This window comes from Mustela nigripes, chromosome 8 (assembly GCF_022355385.1).
Source record: "Mustela nigripes isolate SB6536 chromosome 8, MUSNIG.SB6536, whole genome shotgun sequence".
NCBI classification, from domain to species: domain Eukaryota; kingdom Metazoa; phylum Chordata; class Mammalia; order Carnivora; family Mustelidae; genus Mustela; species Mustela nigripes.
In genome coordinates this window covers 4,659,734-4,683,303 of record NC_081564.1, presented here as the reverse complement: position 1 = coordinate 4,683,303, position 23,570 = coordinate 4,659,734, and the positions used below count along the sequence as shown (strand labels likewise).

Below are 23,570 nucleotides of genomic sequence, written 5' to 3'. Positions count from 1 at the left end.
GCCGCCCCCCACCCCGAGCCTGAGTTGCAGAGTCCAGCCGTTCACCCTGAGTCCTTGAGCACGCGTCTCCCAACCGCAAGCACGCTCCCGCACAGAGCCCTCATCGGGTCGCTGTGTTCAGGAAAGCGGGCATCCGTGGGATGCTGTCATGTGACGTGTGGCCCTGTCCGCGTGCTCCGCTCCCCCTGGGTCCTGTGCTCCGGAGCGGCCCTCAGCCTGCCTTCCCCTGTCAGGACACCTGCGTCTCCGGGGTGCAGCTGCTGGTCTTGCCAGGGCAGGTGCTTCCCACTGCTTAGGTCTGGGCGCCACCTCCTGGAAGCCGTGATGTGTCTTTCTCCGTGCGTCATTCAGGAGGCGCTGCTGCGTCCTCGGCATCTAACCAGGTCACTCTTCGGAGGTACCATTCCTGGTGCATTTGGTACTTTTGGCCGCCTCCTGTCTGTCTACACCGCTCCTGGCCTTGACTGCGAAGCTTCTTTCTGACTCAAGCACAGTCCCCGCCTGGAGCTCCCGACGTCTCCTGGGGTGGCCTCGGGAGCCAACCCCCTTCCCGGGTTCTGCGCCCCCGGCACTCCTTCCAAATGTCTGGGGCTTCTGGCCTGGCGGCTCTGCAGCTCTCTCCAGACCCGCTTTCCCACTTCCCCCTCAGGTAGCGTAGCCTGGAGGAGGAAACCCGCAGGCCTGGGTCACACCTGGTCATAGCCTTCTCTCCTGCTCAGAAGAAGGGGATTATCCGAGAGGAGAAAGCTCTTCCCAGACGCCTTTCTGGCTATTGCTGGAGTTGATGGTGGCATTGAAAATCAAATATGTTTGGGTGGCTCAGTTGGTTAAGCAGCTGCCTTCGGCTCAGGTCATGATCCCAGCGTCCTGGGATCGAGTCCCGCATCAGGCTCCTTGCTCGGCAGGGAGCCTGCTTCTCCCTCTGCCTCTGCCTGCCATTCTGTCTGCCTGTGCTTGCTCTCGTCCTCTCTCTCTCTGATAAATAAAAAAAAAAAAAAAAAAAAAAAAAAAAAAAAAAAAAAAAAAAAAAAGAAAATCAAATATGTTTCTCTTACTCTAGTTGAGTTAGCTTTTACAGATGTTCCCTTTGCCTAGAAGCAGTCTGAATCCCTTCCATAAAAAGGGGACATTTACATTTGAATCATTTTAAAGCCTTACACAGCTTTTCCCAGAGCACTTCCATCAGAATAGGGGGAGGAGTGAGCGCGGTTCCCTTATTACCTGGCTCTGGATCCCAGGTGACACAGAGCTGCTAGACACGCCAGGAGCCGGTGGGTGACTTCTCGGGAGGCAGGGCAGGAGGGAGGGGTATGTCGGGGGCGAAGCCTTGACTTTTGCCAGTAATACTGGCCAGGCCGCGGCCAGTTGCCCTTTTGCAGGAGTGAGTTGACCTTGTTCAAACCACCCTATTTTATGAAATCACGTTGGGTGTGTTCAGAGTCCAAGACGTCATTGCTATGGTGGCTGGAATCACATTTTCCCCAGAGAGGGGAGCTCTGGTCCGCCCGGTCACAGGCCTGTTAACGAGCTATAGAGAGGAGCGTTTTTAGAAACCTTGTAGACAAGGGTGGGGTATGTGTGGCAAAACAACAGACATTTTAGGAAAAAACTGAAATGTCTAACTACACTTTTATTTTTAGTGCTTTTTGCACAGCGAATGTCACTTTTTTAGGCAAGGAACATAAAAATGTATTAGATATAATGTGGCTTGCTCATAAAATCATCATGCCTGGTATATTTGGAGTATAGAAAAGTCAGGAAAAATCATATTTATTCTGTCTTCCCTGGGCTCTTGCCTCTCCAGAGAAGTGACTAAGCATCTTGCCTGTTCTGTTCAAGAGTTCTCTCGACAGGAACCTTGGAGACATCGGGACGGAAGGCCACAGCCAGGGGACGGTGGGCCGGCCCCCGGCTTTACTGGGTGCTGTTCCTCGTTTGCAGGCTTGTGTTTTCCGAGTCGACAAGAGGTCTCAGGTCTCAGAATGCAGCTTCCCTTTTCTTTCTGTGAAATTAGATTCCTCCTTTTGCTTGAGATGCACAAAGTCACATTGCTCATACTTCCTTCCCCTCAGACTCAGCCATAAATACTTAAAAATTAAGAGCAAAACTACTGCTGTGAATTACGGTTCATTCAGAGACTCTTGAGAGAGAAGCCAAGCCTGGCTTGTTTTGTGCGCCTGATAGGAGGAGGAGAGGCACAGGCGAACAGATGCCGGGTTATAAATAGGCCAGGCTCAAAGCAGACCGCACCGAGGAAGAAACAGGTCTAAGCTGAAGGACGATTTTAAGTAAGAATCCGGGAGGGGGCTTTGCCGCGGGCTCCTGTCGTCACGGAGCCCCTGGCCCTGTCGGTGGATGTGGCGTGTGGATGTTTCATGTTCACTCAAGTAGTTCCTGAAGTGATTGTCCCCAAGCAGGTGCCCCTGTCCACCCGCACTCCGAGGCAGAGTGCTGTGTTGTGTGACTTTGCACCAAAGTGTGTGACCCGCTCAGGCAGGGGAGCTGTTCCCGACCCCTCTGATGCATGCTCCATAAAACCACCAGAGACCTGGCGTCTGCATGTGGCCTTGGGGACCTTCAGAAAGGTCCTGCTACCCCCCGAAGCCTCTGTCTGCCTGGGCCCCAAGTGGCTGTGGTCCCTGCTGCTCCTCGCGGGCCTGGTGGTGGCCTCTGTCCTGGACGTGCTCTGGAGTAGGAGCTCTGGCTCTTGAGTGGGAGACTTCGTTGGGTAGGGTTGTTTCCACTGAGCTTTCAAAGGAATCCTCTGCCTTTCAAGCCTTGCTGGTTTGTTTTCATTTCTCTTGGGTACAAAGAGAATCGGTTATAAAGGCTGTTTGTGATACGTGGGTCCTTGCTTCAGCCCTGATAGGCCCTAAACAAGGGGACCTGTTGCCACCAGCCAGGTGCTCCCATCTGTGGAAGTGTGGCGGCCGGCCCTGTGCAGGGGCCTGTGAGGGGCAGTGCCTCGTGTAGCCTCGGGATCCTGCACGAGATCCATGCACAGATGGGAGCACCAAGGCCAGGGGATGCTAAGTGGCTGGCGTGGGGCCCCTTGCTGTGCCCTCCACACAGTGCTTGGAGGTGGGGTGCACCCTCCCTGCTGGGAGCTGCAGACAGGACAAGTTCGGCAGGAGGGGTGTGGGCGGTGAAGTATTACAGAGCTGAAAATAAAACACGAGGGCGCTCTCAGGGCCGGATAGAGAGCTCCAAGGTGTGGTGTGCAGAGAAAGCAAAGTGCAGGCCACGTGTGCAGGTAAAGAAGCCAGCATAAATAAATCCACACTGAGAGGCCAGGAGTTTACATGGAAACACACAGGAGGTGGGTGCACGGCGGCTGGAGAATTGGGAGCAGGCAGGGGCCTCGTCACGCTGTCCGCTCTGGAGCACTGGGTGTGTGCGCACCTGCTGTAGAGAAACAGTGGATGGTGCTGGGGGTTGGGGTCTAACTGGACGTTTGGGCTGAAAACAGGATATCGTGCTGCAAGGCTTGCAGAGCCCGTGGAGGCGTGGCGGCCGCGTCTCCCCCGGGCTGTCCCGTCCCTGCGCTGCAGGGTCCGCGTGCTGTGCTCCCGCCCTGCCCTGGCCTTGACTTTGCCTTCTTGCTCCCCTCTGCCTGGGGTTAGGGTCCCACACTGTTCCAGATGTCCGTGGTAGCTGGAGCTCGAGGCTGGCTGGAGCCGGTCGGAGGCCGCTTCCCGGGTGCTCGTGGACACTCGGGTCAGGGCGCAGGGCACCCCAGGAGTCCTGCTCATGCACTCCAGCGTGCTCAGTAGTGGGCTTCCTCCAGGGAAGGAAAGGGAGGCTGACTTCTCCCCCGGGGCTTTGCGTCTGGGCTGTGTTTGCTCAGGCTGCTCTCCTGCCTCTCCCCAGGGCACCCTTATCCAGCACCTGAAGGAGCATGTCCTTCACGGCAACATGGGCAGCGGCGACATCCTGTTGTATTACACCACGGTAAGCGGGCTTCGGGGGGTGCCGGGAGCCAGGAGACTGAGCTTTGGTCCCTTCAGGGCCTGTGCGACTCGGTCAGGGGTTTGGTGAGGGGTCATTCTCTCGCATTAGCCGGGTGGGCCTGATGGGAGCGCACGGGTCCTTGGATGAGGAAGGCGGGGGGGGGGGTCAGCGTCGGAGACGGAGATAGGGTGAGGGTCAGAGTGCGGCGGGGTCACGAGCCAGAGTGACTTTTTGAAGTTGGGAAAGACTAGGAGCTTCCAGAAGGAGCGCAGTCCTGCCGACACCTTGATTATGGACTTCTACCTCCAGAACGCTCACGCAATGAATTTGTGGTGTTTTAGGCCACTAAATTTGTGGCAGTTTGTTGGAGTGGAAATAGGAAATGTATACAGATGGCGCTCCCAATTACTGTGACAGCCAGGGGTCCCCGTGTGGAGGCCAGGTTGGGCCTGAGCCTATCCTGGGGACCAGGGCTGCTCCCCATTACAGGACCGGCCTGGGGGGCCCCTGTCCCTGCCATGGGCATGGGCATGCAGCTTCGGCTGCCCTCACACCAAGTCCGTGCCTGGGAGACCACCCCCCTCCCAGACTTAATTGTGTTTCTTTTAGAGGGAGAGCACGCGAGGAAGAGCATGGGGATGGGGAGGGGCAGAGGGAGAGGGACAAACAGACTCCCCACTGAGCAGAGAGCCTGGTGTGGGGCTCGATCCTACAACCCTGAGATCGCGACCTGAGCTGAAATCAAGCGTTGGAAGCTCAACTGACAACATCTCCCGGCCACCCTCCTCACAGAAGGAGTTCTGTTCTGCCCCGAAGCCTTGCGGGGCTACCTGGTGGCTGAGCCCAGGTACCCGGCTGGTCTGCCCAACCACCTGCCTGCTCCCTGAGGGGTTTCACTAGAATCCTGGAAAGACTGCGGCTTTCACTGAGCAAGGAGTGGGGCCCAGGAGCCAAGGGCAAGGAGACAGTACAGCGTAAGCCAGTGTTGTCTGGGTCAGACGTCCCTGGGATGTGGGGTGGGTGGGGGCCTGCCTCTAGCACATTCTCCTGGTTTCGTGTGCGATACGCATCATTGAACCAAAGCTCAGGTTCGAGCAGCTGGGGACACTCCGGTCCTTGTGAGCTCTGTGTGATGAACACTTCAGACAAGTTATCCTAAGAGACGAAAACTTGAAGTTGGCTTTTTCCAACTGCAAACATTAAGAGGTTTCAGAGTGAGTTAGCTCTGTTCCTTGGATGACAATTTCGTGCTTTTTTTGTTTTTGTTTGTTTTTTAAAGATTTTATTTATTTATTTGACAGAGAGAGAGATCACAAGTAGGCAGAGAGGCAGCCAGAGAGAGAGAGGGGAGGAAGCAGACTCCCCGCTGAGCAGAGTCTGATGTGGGGCTCGTTCCCAGAACCCTGAGATCATGACCTGAGCCGAAGGCAGAGGCTTAACCCACTGAACCACCCAGGTGCCCTCCGTGCTGAGCTTTTAAAGAAGTGGAGTGTTGGAGGTGCGCTCCTGGCCCGTGAGGTTGATGGCCAGGGTCCTGGCTGTGCCCTTGGGGACGGAGCCTGGGACTCTACCCACTCCCGGGAGAGGGAGTCCTAGGGCACCCCGGGTGTGTGGCTGTGTGCGGGCTGCCTCATCGCTCGGCGTGTCTAGCTGCAAATCAAGCGCTCGGGCCCAGCGATTGGGGTCTCCCTCAGCTGCAGGGATATAACCCGGATCCTCCTGCCTCCCTACAGGCAGGCCAGTGGTGCTGGGCACTGCCAGGCTCTGCGGCCCTTTTCACAAGGAAAGCCCATCAGCACTGATGGAGCATCTTTTGAGTTGTGGGGAGACCTGGCAGGTGCGCCGATGTCAGACTCAGCTGCCTCCCTGGGACTCGCGGTTTAAAACGCCAGGGTTTTACATGGAGGGCAAGTACGTCATAAGAGCTCAGACCTGGAGTGGTTGTCCCAGAGGCATTTCACTTTTCCCAAAGCATCCTGCCCAGGAGAGATTGGCAGGTAGCTTTTTCCGTGGGGCATGCTGGTGGCCACAGCCGTGGCTGGCAGTGGCTGCTGGGGTCCCCGTGGCCCGAGCCAGGCCTACGCTGTGTCTCTTACTGACTGACTTTAACAGCTTCCTCGGATAGTGAGTTGGCTGGGCCACCGTGCTACTCAGGCTGCCCCCACTGGTTTCTGTTGTTTAGAATAATTCCTTAGTGGGGCGCCTGGGTGGCTCAGTGTTAAAGCCTCTGTCTTCGGCTCAGGTCATGGTCTCAGGGTCCTGGGATCGAGCCCCGCATCGGGCTCTCTGCTCAGCGGGGAGCCTACTTTTCCCTCTCTCTCTGCCTGCTTCTCTGCCCACTTGTGATCTCTCTCTGTCAAAATAAACAAATAAAATCTTAAAAAAAAAAAAAAAAAGAATTCCTTAGTGAAAAACTCAACTGGGGATATTAAAACCTTGTTAAAAGGAAGCTCAACAAACTTGAGATTTGGGGTGCCCCCAGTGCTGGGGTCATTGAGGGGAAGGACAGGCTGCTTCTCAGGGGCCTGCTGGGTTCTTGAGCCTGTCCCCCAGGCCGTCGGTGGCCTGCTCGCTGAGGCTCTATGCTGGTTGTCTCTCGTCTGGGGGTTCTCAGCCAGGCTGTACTGGAGGGCCGCTTGGGGTACCTTCCATGGGCCCCGGTCCCCACTGTGGGATCTGCGCACGGGCACAGGAGAGGAGGGCAGGCCTCCTGGCCTCCCCGGCGGAGACTCCTGCTGGAGCTTTCCTCTGGCTCCTGGCTCCCTCGCTGTGTTGGTTCAGCTCTGGAAACGCCCACAAGTTCCCCTGCATGGATGGGAACGCAGTGGCCAGTTCTTTCTGCCCTGAAATTTTTCTTAAATAACAACAACAAAGGAGGCTTTACCTTTGTATGGGAAACATTTCACATGGCACACGTGTGTGTGTGGTAAGCTGTCAGTGTCCTCCCGGGGCAGGGGCACCTGTATGGGTCTTGCTCACACATGTGGTCTACGTGTTCCCCGTGGCCCGTGGCCCATGTGGAGGCCTGCCCAGGGCTCCGGCTGTGGGTGTGGGTACGCTGCAGCCTCCATGCTGGCTTGTTGGACACAGAAGCTCGTCTCAGAGACTGGTCCCCGTCACTGCGGGCCGCATTCCTGTGGATGGCCGCGGTGGGCTGACTCTTGAAAGCTTGCCACGTGCTGTTCCAAATGTCTGATGTGACCTCACAGGTTTGGCCTGTGGTGTTCCACAGCACGTGTGCATGTGTGGGACCCCTTCTGTGGCGGCGGGACCACATCTCCTGGCTCTCTGGTTCCCGTTGTCCCCAGCGAGGCTGTGGGAAACACCCTTTGACCTGTCTTAGCGTGCGTGTGTGTGTGGGTCCGTACGAGGCAATCTAGGCGTGGAGCTGCTGGGGCAAGCGTCGTGCATCGGGGTGGGGGGTCCTTGCGGACTGCTGGCTCGGTGTCGGGACGTGAGACGCTGAGGGGCAGAGGTGAGGCACCTGGTCCGGCGCTCGGTTGACACCGTGTTCCTTCTGTCTGTCCCAGGTCGGCTGGATGATGTGGAACTGGATGGTGTCGGCTCTTGCCACAGGGGCGGCTGTGGTCTTGTACGACGGCTCCCCACTGGTGCCCACACCCAACGTGCTCTGGGACCTGGTTGACAGGATAGGGTAGGTGCCAGGATACCATGCTCGCCACGGAGCCACACTGCCATTGACTGCCGTAGCACTGGTGCCGTCTTGGGAGTGCTTGGCCTCTCGGTGGGCACGGAGGGCGCGGGAGGGCGCGGGAGGGTGTGGGAGGGTACGGGAGGGTGAGGTTGCCAAGGAGGGTAGGAAGGGGCAGGTAGCCCTGAGGGGGACCGACCAAGGAGATCGGGGCCACCCCCAGGGCCAGGAGTGAGTTTGAAACTTCGGGGAATCAGGAGAGGGAATGTGATCTTGTGTCTGTAACTCTGGAACCTAAGAGCTGCTGGAAGAGCCCAGGAGAAAGGGAGCCAGGGCCAGCGAGGGTTCTGCCTCATGCTGGGCTCCCCCAGCTCCAGGGTGGGGTGCGGGTAAAACAGGCTGTTCGGGGATGGTGTGGATATGCCTGTGCAGGGCAGGGGCAGAGCCCAGCACTGGGGCATAACCAGGGTCTGGGCTTCCCACTGCTGGCCTTCCGAGACCCATGGCAAGAGGACAGTCCTGCCTTTGTCAGCTGTCCCCTGGAATCTCCTTGGACCCGGCACAAGGTTGCTCCAAAATGCTTCTATAGTTGCTGCAGGAGGGCCTCTGTGCCTCCCGGCCATCCTGCTGATGGCTAGTTTCTCGGTCGGTGACAAGCTGGGATCCTGGGGAGCAGGGGCAGGCGTGGGGAAAGAGGCTGGGCCTCCCTCTCTCTGCCGGTTCCTCTCCTCGTCATCACTGGGGACAGTGTCGGGACCATTCTGGGAATGCTCTCTCTGTGGACGAATTCATCAGAACCAGTGGAAGCATCTGCCCCCTGGTGGCCCGTGGTCACCATTGGCCTAATGATCGTGGCTCCGGGAGCACCAGCACAGAAGCCGCAGAGCTCTGGGAGCCTGGACGCCCCGGTGCTCTGAAACACGCGCCTCACTCTCAGTTTGAGTCTGTTCACGGTGGGGAGACAGAAGGAGCCACTAATGTTTTTAAATTCATGGTCATTAATATTTCAAATATAACTTTGCGCGGCCTGGGTAATATTTAAATTCTGACATTTGGCTCATAATATTGGCAAGGAAGGTTATTTCCTAATGAGACTGTTTCCAGCAAAAGGTTAATCGAATCCCTGGGAACTTAGATGACTTTAAGAGCTTTACCCTTAATACCCGGGAGCTGGGCTCCAGGTGGGGACGCCTTCTGGGGTGTGTGTGTGTGAGTGTGTGTGTGTGCGTGCACGCATACATTTGTGTATGTGTTTGCATGTGACACAGGTGTGCAGAGTATGTGCATGTGTGGGCAAGAGTATATGTGTCTGCCTGTGTGGGTGAGTGTGTGCAGAGGTGTGTGCGAGTACATCAAAGTGTGTTTGTGAATACGTGTGAACAAGGTGTGGTTGTGGGTGCATGTGGCGATGGGTGCACGAGTGTGTGTGAGTGAGCGTGTATGTGTGTGTCTGAGCAGTCACAGGTGTGTGATCTGGGCCGATGTAGTAGGCATGTCCTAGGCATCTGCCTTCCAGCAGCCCTGCTGGCTCGTGCCCCAGATGCTGCCAGAAACGTGGCCTTGGCCATCGGAGGGCCCCTCTGGACCTGGCCGGGAGCGTCCCTGCTCCGTTCCTGGAGGTTGGTGCAGGTCTGCATTCGGGTGGGAGCCGGGGGTGGGGTGCTTGGGAGGACTGTGGGCCTTGAACCCCTGCTCTGACTGCCAATGGCCATGGAGGGGAGCAGGTCAGGTGTGGGGGGAGACCTTCATCTGACCTTCACTTGTGTGTGCCCCCCCACTGAAAATTAAAACCAAGTTACATAAGGTCACATAAAATCCTACGTGTCGGTGGCAGGAGGAGTGGCTCTCCCAAGCTGGACAGCAGGGTCCTTGTGGGCCATTTCAGGGCTCCTGGGTTTTTTAAATAACCCGGGCTAATGTACGATTGAAATCTTGGATGACTTTAATGTGTTGGCCCAGAGACTTACTAACATGTCTGATAACAGAATATTTATTTTGTAGACGCAAAGTTCTTTTATTTCTTTTTAAAAGATTTTATTTATTTATTTGGGAGAGAGAGAAACCACGAGAGAGGACACGAGTGGGGAGGAGGAAGCAGACTCCTCACTGAGCTGGGAGCCCAATGGGGGGCTCCGTCCCAAGACCCTGGGATCATGGCCTGACCTGAAGGCAGACACCCAACTGACTGAGCTACCCAGGTGCCCCAATGAGGTTCTTTTAAAAGACGAATTTTCTTTGTCGTTTGGGGTGTTCTTCTGGGCTCCGGGAGTCTGGCTTGGGGAACATTTGGGTTAGAGTTGGGGCCAGAGCTCTGGGGTCTTTTGTCCAGGCTTTGCTTGTACCCAGGCCAGCCATCTGAGTTCCCCCGTGTCACCTGTCTCTGGGTGGGAGAGGCCCCGGGGGCACACTGGCCGGCTCACATGGCAGAGTGGACTTGCTGGACAGCTGTCCGCCATGGTCACGTCCACACCCTGTCTGCTCCACGCCACGTGCCCTGCCGGGCTCTGAGGCGTGCACAGCAGTGCAGTGATGGAGGTGACTTGTCCCTGCCCTTGTGGGGCTGCACGTGAATGGGGGAAGGAGGAGAGAGAAAGAAGTGCTGTTGGTGCCCTGAGGTCCGGGATTCCTCCCGAGGCTAAGGGCTCGGGGGCCTAAACCTCAGGCCTGGGGAGGGGACGCAAAACACACTCTAGGCAGAGGGATGGTGAGTGCCCGGGCCCTAAGTTGGGGCTGGGATAGGTGTGCGAGGGAAGGAGACCCCTGTGCTGTGAAAGTGAAGAGTGGATGTGGGGCTGGCTGGGGGCTGGGGGTGGAGGCTGGTCCCTCGGGGACCCTCGGGCCGACTTGGACGGTGGGGGCTTTTCTGCACGAAACGCGACACCCCTGAAACGTTTGGAGCAACACAGCCCGGGTTCGTGTATGTGAAGGCAAAGTCTTGCTCCTGAGTGGAGAATGCATTGTGGGGGGCGGGGGACGAGGGCGGTGGGAGGCTGGTGGGTCTTAGGCAGATGGAGTTACCCAGGCACCGGGTGGGCGGCCTCGGAGGGGCTGTCTATGAGCCGCCTGTGGGGCATGACGGGCGGTTCCTGTCCAGCTGGGAAGCTGCCTGGTGCTTTGTGCAGATCCCCAGCCGTTATCCCTAAAAATACACAGCGCTGAGCACCCACACCAAGCTCCCGTGCTTTGCGGGCTCAGTGTGGTTTTACGCGGCTCCTGCAAGCCCTGGAGTCGGGTGGGGAGACCTTCCCGTTCTTTTTTTTTTTTTTTTTTGACAGAGATAGAGAGAGAGAGAGAGATCACAAGTAGGCAGAGAGAGAGGAGGAAGCAGACTCCCCACTGAGCAGAGAGCCTGATGCGGGGCTCGATTCCAGGACCCTGGGATCATGACCTGAGCTGAAGGCAGAGGCTTTAACCCACTGAGCCACCCAGGTCCCCCGACTTTCCAGTTCTTGAGACGTGCTGGCCTGTGACGCAGGTCTAGTACCTGGTTGGAGTCTCCGTGCATTGCCAAGGTCAGGGTTCACAGGGATATGGGAAGAACCACAGAGAGCCGTTGGTTGCGGTGGTGGTGGGGGTCAAGGGGATGAGCACAAGGGGCATGTTGCTTTGGTGTGGCTGGGGTCGGAGATCCTGGCGCCGCGGCTGGCCATTGCTCCGCCATCAGAGGCTGCAGGCATGCCTGGTCTTCTGTGAAAATGTAGCCATTCCTGAAGGGTGACACCGTAGTGCTCAGAGGTGGTCTTGAGTTTGGGAATCATCCTGCCCGAGTTAATGCAGTAACCACGGGGGACGTGGGAGGGTTGTATACACGGCCCCCCACAGCCTCCCCTCCTGAAGCAGCCACCTCTAGGGCACAGCAACCCGGGAGGTGCCTGAGGTCTAGGTTCGGGGCTTCCTGGCGGCCAGGTGCTGGTGGTGAAGAGCGGGGCCGGGAGGAACGAAGGACCGCAGGCTCGGGGGCTCCTCCCAGCCCAGCTGCCCTGGTGCCGGACAGCATGTGGCTGTCTCCCACCCAGGGGTGGGGGCATAAGGTTTTGGCTGCCCAGAGGGATGCCAAGGGGCTTTGATGTTTGCAGCCTCCTTTGGGCCTGAGAGGGAGGGCACCATTTAGTTATGGAGCTGGTCTGTTGGTCCAGGGCCGCCTGGCTGCTGGAGCCATCAGGAGCGCTTGCCCCTGGAAACGCAGCGACTTCTCCACGTCGCATTGTTCTCTGAGTGCGGACCTGGAGCAAAGGACCGTAGACTCTGAACATTCGGAACGAGAGGAGCTGCATCATTTAAGAAGTCATTTAAGTCACTTAAGAACCGGGGGTGGGTCCCGAACGCCCAGCACGGGCCCTGCTCCCACAGAAGGTCCCACCGCCCTCTGCACCTCGGCGGAAGGGGCTCATGTGGGACTGGGACTTGAGGGGTCTTGGTTTTCTGGCCTCCTTTGGTCCCCAAAGGGCAAACACCCTGCAGTTGGGAGGAGTGTGGGCTGGTGGACGAGTCGCTGTCTGTCACACGGAGCCATGTGCTCAGGGGGCCGGGCTCCAAGCGTGTTGGGAGTCAGTGCGCCGGCCTGTCCCTGCTGAACCTGCAGTCAACACAGGTGTTTACTGAACACTAGGTATTACTTCAGCCCAGAAAAATATGTGTCTTGGATTTTGCAAACTTGCCAGAAGCAAGTCACTAATTTTAAAAAGCTCTGGAGTATGGAATGTGCAAGAGCCTTGAGAGTTTCTGTTCTCTTTCTCTCCTGTGCCCTTAGCATCACCGTCCTCGGAACGGGTGCCAAGTGGCTGGCCGTCCTTGAAGAGAAACAGCTGAAGCCAGGTCAGTGTGCCCCTCAGGACGCCTGGCCTCCTCCCAGCCCTGCCAGCCAAGGAGCCCAGAGCTGCCCTCTTACCTGTTTCCGGCACGCGAGCCAGAACAGGGGTGTCGGGTCTCGTTTTAATCTCTCTGTGGTTCTTCCCCCTAGTGGAAACCCACAGTCTCCAGACGCTTCACACGATCCTGTCCACTGGCTCCCCTCTGAAGGCCGAGAGCTATGACTACGTCTACAAGTGCATTAAGAGCAGCGTCCTCCTGGGCTCCATCTCTGGTAGGGCATGCGCCGTGGGGGGTCCGGGAGGTAGCAGGGGAGGTGGGGCACGACCAGGCTGGCCCCCCATGAGCGTGCACGGCCTTGGACCCGACAGGTCCGCTGCCTTGAATTTGTCCCGGGTAAACAGCAGGGCGCACATCTGTGCACGTTTGGTTCTTCTTGTTCATGATAGTTAAGTTCTAGGAAGTTGCTGAGTTAGTGACTACGGAACCATTGGGGAAGGGACACACACACACACACGTATCTTGCATCAATTATGATCTTATATTCTGGAAACAACCCTTTTCTGGTAGATTCTGTTGTCTTTATCTTATGGAAGAGAAAACGAGGTTTAGGAATGTTAACAGACTTGTCGGAGCAGCCCCCCAACGGGTGCAGTGCAGCTGGGTCCTGAGCCAGAGCCCCTTGCACCCCCTTCCCCCGCCCGTGCTCTCTCCTGGTCTTCTCTGTTGCAAGAGCCGAAGCCAGAGCAGGGCACTGCCTTGTGGCCCTGTGGCTGCGGACGTGCATGTGGGGCGTCTCGAGATTTCCACCACTTGGCTCGTGTTCTCCGATGACCTTGAGAGCACCCTGAGTGTTGCTTCTGAGGTCATCAGTGTCAGTGAGCAGGAGCATTTGCAAATACAGAATCTGTAAGTAATAAGGATTGGCCAGGTACGAGAACAATTGTTGCAACGTTGTTTATGCTCGTTAAAAGCCAGAAGTTACCTATGGGCTGGGTAGAAGGGAATTCATTGAATAATGTGTGGTGCGTCCTGGATTTTTGCAGCTGTTAGGAGGGCTATGGTGAATATTCTTATGTAGATGGAAACGTCTTCATGGATACCGAAAGAGGGTTGTGATACATTGAGTGAGAGAAGCAGATTGCAGAGATATGTGTGGTCATTTTTGTAGATCGACAGAAGGAATATGTGGTGGGGTGTGTACACCCGTGTGTGTGTGTGTGTGCGCGCGCGCGTGCGCATGGGTGTTGGGATTTCAAGTGACTTTTTTTTTCTCTTCACTTTTTCCTAACGTGAAGTTGTATGAAGACAACTTGTGCATGTTGCAGAATCTTCAGAATCCAAAAAAGAAGCAGAGTGGTGTCCACCCCGAGTGGTTTCCTCCTTCCCCCACAGAAGCCTGTGTTCGTTTCCCCTCGGGTGTCCGTATGGAGGTGGGAGAGTGTGTCTGGATGGGCTGAGACTCATTTAACTTAGGATTCACGCTGGTCCGTATTTCCCCCTTAACAGCGTGACTTGTGGTTAATTTTATCTTAGCTCATCAAAATCTTGAGAGGAATTTAATTTATATTTCTGAAAGCATATCTTTATTTATTTGTTTTAAAAAATTTTATTTATTCATTTGATACAGAGAGTCATAGATAGAGTTATAGCGAGAGAGGGAACACAAGCAGGGGGAGTGGGAGAGGGAGAAGCAGGCTTCCTCCTGAGCAGGGAGCCCGATGCGGGGCTCGATCCCAGGACCCTGGGATCATGACCTGAGCCAAAGGCAGAGGCTCAACAACTGAGCCACCCAGGTGCCCCTGAGAACATGTCTTTAAAAGCTACCGTGTGATTTGCTTGAAGCCCGAAGCTGCCCCGACAGGCCTCTGCTTTCCTGCGGGACCCATGGCCTGAGGCTGGGGGACTTGAGCTGTTGAGGCGAGCAGGGCAGGCAAGGGTCCGGCCAGCATCTGCAAGTGGCCTCGTGACATCCCTTCTCCCTCTGGGCCTCAGTTTGCCTGCCTTAAAAGGGACGGATTGTACAGTGTGACTCCAGGGGCCTGTCCTAGCAACTGCTGCCCGAGTGGGTGGCTCGGGCCACTTATCTAGCGGGGTCACTCTCCTCGTGACAGGTGACATGTATAAATGTTTGCCGCCTGTGTGTCACTCTGTGAATGCCATGAAGTCTTGGAACATAACAGCTCTCCTTTCCTGACACAAAACACTCTTCGGGATGCTCTGGGGGAAAGGCAGGAGGCGGGTGTATGCGGTGCCCGACATGTGTTAGATGATCGTGTGTGGGGAGGGTCTCCAGCCAGGTGGCAGGGAGGCTCACATCCACTCCTCGGCCTCCCGGAGGACATTACCTGCCCAGAGCGCTGCGGTGCAGAAGCTTTGGGAGGTGGCCTGCTGGCTGATCTAGTGCTCTTGGACCTCGGCGTGTTTCAGCCCCTCAGCCCGGGCTGGCGCCGCAGGCGTCCCAAGGTCACCCAAGAGCATCCCAGGCCTTCCTGGCACCCCAGCGTGCTTCCTGCCCGATGCGTTCTGTCTTCTGTGAGACCCAGCCTGCACGGACCCCTGGGGTGCGGCTCCTCCGGCCTCCGCAGAGGGCCTCCGTATGTGACGCATCTGCCCACGTGGTGCTGGTGAGGTTGGGCTCATGGGTGAAGCCTTCATGTCCCGTGAGCCCAAGTCTCGAATTTCACTGTGACCATGAGAGGTCATTCATTTTGTCTGTCGTCCAGCAGGAAGACTTGGTCAAAACATAAATCATCCGGACACAGGCGTTTTGCTGAAATTTCTAAATCACCTCGCTCATTTCTCCCTGCAAAGAAGCGCTAACCATCCGTGCATCTGTATCTACGGGAGAAAGACTAGAGATACCTCTGGGGTCTTCCTCCCTGGGTGTTCACCAGTCAAAAACAAAGCTGTTCATCTCAGTCTTCTGAATTCTGCCTCTCCTTTCCCTTTGTTTGCAGGGGGCACCGACATCATCTCCTGCTTCATGGGCCAGAATTTTTCTGTTCCTGTCTACAGAGGGGAGATTCAGGCCCGGAACCTGGGCATGGCCGTGGAAGCCTGGAACGAGGAAGGTGATGGCTTCGCTCACTGCCTTTCTTTCTGTTTCTGGGCGTGGCCGGTAGCTCGGGAGCTCTCGGATGTGTAACCTCCCCGAGAGGGGTGGCCCAGCTCACGTGCAGACTGGGGTCCTTCTAGCTGGTCCTTCTAGCCCACTGGGCTCCTTGTCCCCCGTCCCCTTCGGCCTTCCTGCCTGAGAAGTCAGTGTCGGGCTGGAGCACAGCAGTGTGTTCAGGAGCGGCAGGAGGGCTGTTGCTCCCCCAGCATCCAAAGCCCGGAGATGCTGCTCAGGCAGCCCCGCTGCCCTGCTCCTGTGACCCCCTGACCTTGACACGGACCCAGTGAGGGAGCCGGGGTGTTGGCCTCTGACGGTGTCAGGATGAGCTTTTGCTCTATAGCCTGTTGGTGGCCGTTGATAAATGAGCAAAGCCTGTTTGTGTCTCTAGCATCAAAGAGGGCCTAGCCTGGCGTGTGGTGTGTGCACTGTGTAAATTCGCCCTGCAGCCACCATTATTTTAGCCTGACAGAGTGCATGGGGAGTCTGGGTGCAGAAGAGGGAGAGACATCAGCCGTGGTGGCCCCGTCAGGTTAGGGGCTGGAAGCCTGGAGAGCACAGGAAGGATTTCTCCGTCTCCAGTTCATGGGAAATACGGCCAGAGACCTTTCTGAAAATCGATTCTTACTTTCAGAAGAGGACTTTTCCTGGAAAATATGTCTATTTTCTTCCCCATCGTCTGAACCATTTCTTTGGGTCCTGGTCACTGCTGCATTCTGTGGCCTGGTTGGGGGAGGTGCTCCTGGCAGAGAGAAACTGACGGCCCATCTCTGCAGCTCCCAGCTGTCTGTCCGTCGTCTCTCTGGGGGGTTCGGTGGGATGGGAGGAGCTAGGTGACGGGGGAGGAAATGGGGAACCCCAGGAGCCCCCGTGGGCGCACGTGGAATGGTGACTTCTCAGTGCCAGTCCTGCGCTGCCACAGTGTGGAAGGTGCTGGGTAAAGGGACCCGCTCCCTGGGAGGGTTGCTGTGCTGCCCTCTCCTCGGCCTCCACAGCCTCTGCTGTGCCCGGGGCCGGAGACCGGGCGCCCTGTGGGAGCAGGTGGGACTCGGAGCGACTCAGTTAGCCTGCAGATTGGGAGTAATGAAGAGAGGTAGGGACCGCGTGGTGCAGGAATTCTACTCCTGGGAGAAGCACTGGCGCATACGAGCGAGGAGAGGCATGCGAGTGGGTTTGTCGCTGTGTGTTCGCAGTAGGGAACAGAGTCGGGAACATACAGAGCTCGTCCTCCAGAGGAATAAATGGCCGCGATCATGGCGCGATCGCACGTGGACAGTTACAAGCAGTGAAAACGAGTGGGCTGGCGCGGCGTATAGTGGATGAGCGAGGCACCCAAGCCCACACTGGGAGAGCCGAGCGGGGTACGGGGCGCACACAGCATGAGGCCGTGGGCGCAGTTTGGAGACACGCGGGATGACTTGGCTGTTCGGAGCCGTGTCTTGATGGCGTGAACGTATTAATACACGTGTGGGGAAAATCAGTACCCTTTAGAAGAGAGGTTTGGGGGGGCGTGGGTCCAGAGGGAAGGTCGCTGGGGTCGGTCCCAAGTACATGGTGTAGGGGATGGGGAGCGTGTGCACCAGGGTACGTGCTGTTGCGTGTGCTCAGGTTAGTCTCTCCTTCCCGGAGCAGGACAGGCAGTGTGGGGGGAGAGCGGCGAGCTGGTGTGCACCAAGCCGATCCCCTGCCAGCCCACGCACTTCTGGAACGACGAGAACGGGACCAAGTACAGGAAGGCCTATTTCTCCAGATTCCCAGGTAGGTCCGGGGGTGGGGGATGTGGAGGGAGCCGCCCACACTCCCTCTGGGCTGGGCCTTCGGGTCTGGTTCTGCCCGCACCCCACCCCCACCCCCACTGCTCATGGCTCCTTCCACCAGGGGGCGGGGATGCATGGGGATCAGGATCTTGTCCCTTCTGCTTGGAGCCATCATGTGAAACTGGCGTCTGGTTAGCTTATATTTCCTTGTGGTTTGTTGATTTGAGAGAGAAAGGGAGCACGTGAGCAGGGGGTAGGGAGGGGCAGAGGGAGGAGGGGAGAGACTCTCAAGCAGACCCTTGCTGAGTGCAGAGGACCTGAGCAGAAACCAAGAGTCAGATGCTGAACAGGCTGAGCCCTGGTGGGGTTGCTTTCTGCTTAGCTGGCCTCTGTGTGCAGAGCCCCTGGGCTGCAGGTGCGGCTGCCGGGGGCCGGCACGAGCCCCAGTACGAGCCCCGGTTTGCCTGTGGGAGGGCTGTGGGCTGCACGCTTACCCAGGACCGCCGGTTCAGATGGAAGCGGCGTGTTCAGGAGGAATCTGGCTTGGGCCTCCTCCTCTCCGCTGGGCACGCACCCTCACCCAGTCCTCATGGAGGTCTTGGAGGAGGAGCACGTTGGGGGTGGGATGCTCCGCAGCTCGCTTGTCACTCTCACACAGACCGACACCCTCGCGTTTCATCTTCCGAGTGGCGCCTTGCCCCGGAGCAGGGAAGTGTTTTATTTCAAGCTCTGACTCCCGTCTCCGTCTGTCCTTCGTTCATAAGCAACCTCGAGTTATCACAGCTGTCTGATTCACAGTTTAGTAAGCCCTCTGTCCCAGAGCGGTGTTCTCCAAGTGCGTGCTTGCTTCCGTCTCCAGAAAGATCATTTGGTTTTGCGGTAACGGTTCATGGAGGATCAGAGAAGGGCAGGTGGCCGGCAGGAGCAGAACTCGCCGTGGACCCCTCCCGTCTCTCCCCCTGGCCTTGCGTGTTTACACATTCCATGTGAAAACCACTGTATCTGGCATCGCAACCCCACGCGGGCGTCGGAGGAGCGCCCCAGATGTGGCATAGCCTCCTGGGTACCTGCCACGCGTGAGCCCCGCCTTGGATCCCTCCGGCATGCGGCTGTCCAGACGGAGTGAGGCAGCATAGAGGGAGCTAATGTAGAGAGACATGTTCCTCAGGTGACCCTGAAGGAGAAGGCAGGACCTCCTGTCGTAGGAAGAGAGGCCAAAAGGAGTAGAAAGAACCTCAGTGGGAGAATCTGTCTTAAAAATCCATCTCTGTCTCCTGCAGTACGGCTCACTGGTCTTTGGAAGCTGTGTTTCCTATAACTTACCGTATATACAGTCGAGGGGATAAATGTGTCTCAGGATTGATTTCAGAGCCTTTCCTCCCCCTCCCTCCCTCCATTCCTTCCTTCTTTTTCTGAACTTCCCTCTTGGAGAAAACGAGTATTGTGACCTGTTTCATTGCCATTTCCATTTTTGCCTTGGCTGCCAGGAAGCTCGGAGCAGAAATCATTGCTTGTTTGCAGCACTCCTCTTACCCCCAGGGCAGGGTTTCTGATTCTCTTGAAAGAATCTCATTATGTAATCGGGTTTATAAGTAGTTTCTCAGATACTTTCTGGGAGTAGGTGGGAGATGTGTGAACCAGTGCGGGAAGAAGAAGGCAGGTAAGATAATGAACTCTGAAGCCCTTGGTCGTGGACCGGAGGAACACAGGTGGAACCTGACTGTACATGTTGTCCTGGGAGATTCTGACACTGTATTGGAATTAGTGTTGAGGGAAACAGCTGGAGGCCAAGGTTGTCGTTCCTGGAGCAGCAAGCAAACTCACAGACATAGTTAGGCCAGGTGAAAACGTAAGCAGGCGGTGATATCCGAGACATTAGTAAGCGAAAAGAAGAAGTTCAACGCAGAGGGAACAGTATCTCTTTGTGTAAACTTTTAAAAGGAAATATGTGTGTGCAAGTGTGTGAATAAATCCACGACAAAGGGTTATCTGTGTGGGCGAATTATGAGCTGTTTTGCTTTTCTTTATATCTTATCATTTTTAAAAACCTAGTAAAAATTTAAAGAGACTTTAAAAGTGGACTGAAGAAAGACTTAGACTCTTCTGATTCTACAAAGCAGTGATTTCAGCTCCGAGTTTCCTGGCAGCCAAGACAAAAAGGGAAATAAAATGGGTATGGGTGAGTGTAGGGGCCACATTTCCACTCGGGAGCCAAGCACACCCATCAACTGTTGGGACTTTGAACTTGGACATGGAGACAGCCAGAGGTTCCCTCAGCCCGCATCAGCAGAAGAGCTCAAAGCGGAAGGAGACTCCGAGTCATAACTCATGGAGCCCTCGGTCCTCCCGTAAGAGAAGTGTGTGCGTGGGTGTGCAGTTTATTCACGATGGTGTCTTTGCAGACGTGGACAGCTGTGCTGTTGTTCTCTCTATACAAAGACACATGCTTACCTAGATTTCCTGCAGGAGGAAAGCAAGAGCAAGGCTGGGTCTCTCCCTTTGTGCTGCGTGCGGTCGCTGAAACAGGGTGGAAGGAGCCAGTGCTCTGCTGGCCCCGGGCGCGGGAACCGGCAGGGAAGCCTGCATTCCTGCGCCGTGACAACCTGGCAGCAGAGCCACCAGCCCCATGAGAATCCTTCCTCCCGACTTCACGTTGTACGAGGCGGCAGTGCTGCATTTTATTTTCACAAATGACAATTCCTTCAGGGTGCCTTTGCGTCTTGCGTTTTGTCTTCGTTTCCGGGGTCTCGCATTCATGATCAAACTCCTGGGAAAGCCGGCTCTGCACGGCCCAGACTCTGTGTCGGTCGGGCGCCCGGTCCCCAGATGAGAAAGGACCCGTGGAGGGGGCGGCCCTGCGGCTGCGTCCGCAGCCCTGTCCCCTGGGACGGCGTTTGGAGCAGCTGTCGATGTGCTTCTGCAGAAACCTGGCGTATCACTCGCAGTCCTGGGAATGATCTTTTCCTGTTTGTGTACCCGAGTCTTTCACGAGTCCTGTCAGGAGGAAGGGGTTTCTCTCTTCAGCTAGGGGAGGAGGGAGAGGGACCCGGAGGCCTACAGTTCTCTTTTGTATCAGAAAAAAGGAGCCCGGGAGTCCTTCCATTCACTAACTGCCTCCCAGGGACCACACTCCCTGCAGACGGACAGACATCCTGGCCTTCAGCTGGGTCTGCACCTGGGCGGGAGCCTCCGTCGCTGCTCGTGCGGTCTGGTCATGACTGTGAACGAGCCAGGGAATAAGCGCAATGTCTCGTCACGGTGGCACCTCCCGGACAGGTGCAGGCGGATGGGGTTCACGCCTCCAGGCGGGAAGCGTCTCCAGCATTGCGGGGGAGGAGGTCCTCTCTGTGAAGGCCCCGAAGCTGGTTTTATTTGATATTTTCCCTTTCTGGGCCGCAGGGACCGGGCCCCATTTCAGGAGGCCAGGCTGCCCCTGGGGAAGTGACTTCCGGGTGGCCGCAGAGCTGGCGGGATGTGCTCCTGGTCGTTCACACCCGTTTGGCCTCCGATTGTGCGGCTGGTCAAGGGTCACTGCCTTTGGCCGCAGGAGGAAGCTTCTGGCCGCTTTAATTTCTCCCTTGACAATTCCGCTGAGGCATGACTTCTCTTTCCTGCTCCTGGAGGATGTGGCTGAGGCTCAGGCTATTAGCTCTGCTGTGTCCGGACGAGGGCCTCCCCGGGAATGCCACCAGCCCAGGCCTCGACTGTCCGCCGGGCCACATGGGGTTGGCACAGGTGATCAGTCACCTCTGATCCCTGCCCCTCCACCCCGTTCCTCTGCCTTCCTTGTCGCCCGCGGTTTACCAGCTAGGTAGCTCTGTGCACATGGCTCGTGCCTTACCTTGGGTTTCCGTTAGGAGCCTGCCTCTGGTCGTGGTGCTTCTGTCCCGTTCCAGGGGTGGGCCCAGCCCCTCCAGACCTGCCCCCTCAGCTCTCCCAGACCACCCTGACTTCCTAAAGTGGCTTCAGTCAGGCCTGCTCCCAAAGCTCCCACTGACAGTCCCCCGCCCCCCTCGCACCCTCACTGCCAGGGCTGGTCCCCACCCTGTGAATTCCTGAGGCCCTTGTGGGTGCCCAAAGGAGTGACGTTCTCTTGCATGCTGGTGCGTGTCAGAACTGGGCGCCCAGTGGCCCCTGCTAGATGCTGTGCTCCTGGGGGCGGGGATGGGCTAATCCACTTTTACCCCGGGCCCCAGCCCCGTTCCGTACCTGTTTGATGAACCTCCTGTTGCTGTCATGCCTGCCGTGGGCGTCTGTCCAGGCAGGACCCCTTCTCCTTGGGGTGACTGAGCCCCTCTGCTTCCCTGCAGGTGTCTGGGTGCACGGTGACTTCTGCAGAATCAACCCCAAGACGGGGGGCATCAGCATGCTGGGCCGGAGGTGAGGGGTCTTCAGACGGCTTCTCTTCCCAGGAGCCCCCTTTGCCAGAGCATCCAAGCAGGGACAGGGGGCGTTCCGTGTTGGCTCCCTGAGGGCCGGGTCTGGGCCTGATCCACATTCCTGGGCCCCAGCATGGGGTAGCGGGTCTGTGGCAAAGGTGTGTCCGTCCTCCGTAGCCACAGCCCTTCCAGAACACCTGTACAGGTGGGAAGGGACAGGGAGGTGACAGTGTTTCCACACAAAGGGGACTCCCTCGTTGTCTGGCTTGGAGTTTAGAGAGAGGGGGACCCGAAGGGATAAGGAGCAAGGGGAGGGAGCCTTCATGACGGGGCCCGGTGTTGCCGTGTGGAAAGGGGGTGATGCCTCCCCACCGTCCCCGGGTGACGTGCCTCACTCAGGAACGGCTGTGTGTTCATGACCTTGTCTCTTCCCAGCGACGGCACACTCAACCCCAACGGAGTGCGATTTGGCAGCTCGGAAATCTATAACATTGGTAAGTGTTTCACTTTCTCCTGAATTATTCTCGGGTCATCCAGGAAGGAAGGAGGGTGTGCCCCAGAGCCCTCTTTCTAGACAGCCTGCCTTTTGGCGCTAACTCCAGTCTGTTTGCCTCAGTGGTGAGAATGGACATTTGTGAACGTGTCCTTCTTTCCAGAACATACCTTGTCCACACTGCTCATGGCTGCAAAGCCTCAGAGGCCCATTCCTGTTCCGTTACATTTTATCTTCACAGTGAGCAACCTTGGCTTGCTTAATTATGTCCTCTCTGTATGGGGGAAGGAGAAGCACAGAGAGGTTGGGATTGCTGGAGGTCCCACAGCGCCATTCAGGACGCCATATAAAGACGGTGGGCCTCGCAGCCGCACAGTAGAGTCAACCGTGGGCCTTCAAAGTGCTCCACGCAGGTCCCGAAGTCAGCCTCCCTGGGAGGTGGCGTCCTACTGATGTCACACCAAGATTGTCGGAGCCAGGCCGGAGTCCTGCTCCCCCTGCCTTGAGCCTTTGTCCCTCCTTGCAAGCGGGGTCCCCACCACAGGCACTTGCTTCCTATTTATCTTTAAATCGGCGTATGGTGGAGCCGGGGAGGCCTGTGTTTGGCTTCCTATAAACACGTTGACCACTGCAGTTCAAGCCACAGCTCTTGACTCCCCGCCGGAGACGGGCGCTCTCCTGCGTGCTCCCCTGGAGGGTCTCTTCCCGGGAGGGTGGGGGAGAGGCGGCCGTGCCCATCAGGCCCGGGGGGCTGGCCTCCCCCTCCCTGCTGGCTGGCCGCGGCGGGCGCTGTGAGCGCGTGTTCCCTTCCCCTGTGTCTCCAGTGGAGGCCTTCGAGGAGGTGGCAGACAGCCTCTGCGTCCCCCAGTACAACAAGGATGGGGAGGAGAGGGTGCTTCTCTTCCTGAAGATGGCTTCCGGCCACTCGTTCGGGCCCGAGCTGGTGAAAAGCATCTGTAACGCCATCCGCGTCGGCCTGTCTGCACGGCATGTGCCCAGCCTCATCCTGGAGACCAAGGGCATCCCGGTAGGTCCTGCCTCCCCGGCCGTGGGACCAGAGCGCCGGCATCTCCCCGAGAGCCGCGCACGCGGGGACTCATCTAGGAGCTTGTTCTGCTTTATATATAGTTTGTCTCTGTTGCCTGGCAACCCCATCTTTCCCCCCCAACATCTCTCTCTTTCTCTCCTTTTTTTTTTTTTTAACCCTTCCTGAATTGCATTTAAAGTAACTTCTGCTAAAATACCTGTGTTCGGAGGCCAGGCAGGCCCGGTCCTGCGCATCCAGCCAGCTTTCCCCCAGTGTGGTGCTGCTGTGTTCTTGAAATTATTAATGAGAAAATTAATTTTAACTTTTTAAAGAGCCGCTGGGGTGCCGTTGCTCTTGCCTTTTAATTTTAAGTTTCGCCCGTGGAAA

General features: G+C 57.0%; 1 protein-coding gene across 3 annotated transcripts in view; it reads left to right on the top strand.

The window, feature by feature from the left end:
- Window positions 1–23,570, top strand: part of AACS (acetoacetyl-CoA synthetase) — an 80,788-nt gene that overhangs the window by 26,127 nt on the left and 31,091 nt on the right. For 2 of the 3 annotated variants that reach the window (XM_059408194.1, XM_059408195.1), the window contains exons 9-17: window positions 3,871–3,951; window positions 7,482–7,606; window positions 12,354–12,418; window positions 12,564–12,686; window positions 15,373–15,486; window positions 17,160–17,285; window positions 21,595–21,664; window positions 22,099–22,157; window positions 22,981–23,183. In XM_059408194.1, the coding sequence (XP_059264177.1) occupies window positions 3,871–3,951; window positions 7,482–7,606; window positions 12,354–12,418; window positions 12,564–12,686; window positions 15,373–15,486; window positions 17,160–17,285; window positions 21,595–21,664; window positions 22,099–22,157; window positions 22,981–23,183 (966 nt within the window). The remainder of the gene's footprint in view (window positions 1–3,870; window positions 3,952–7,481; window positions 7,607–12,353; window positions 12,419–12,563; window positions 12,687–15,372; window positions 15,487–17,159; window positions 17,286–21,594; window positions 21,665–22,098; window positions 22,158–22,980; window positions 23,184–23,570) is intronic. The other variant, XM_059408196.1, reaches the window with a different exon arrangement.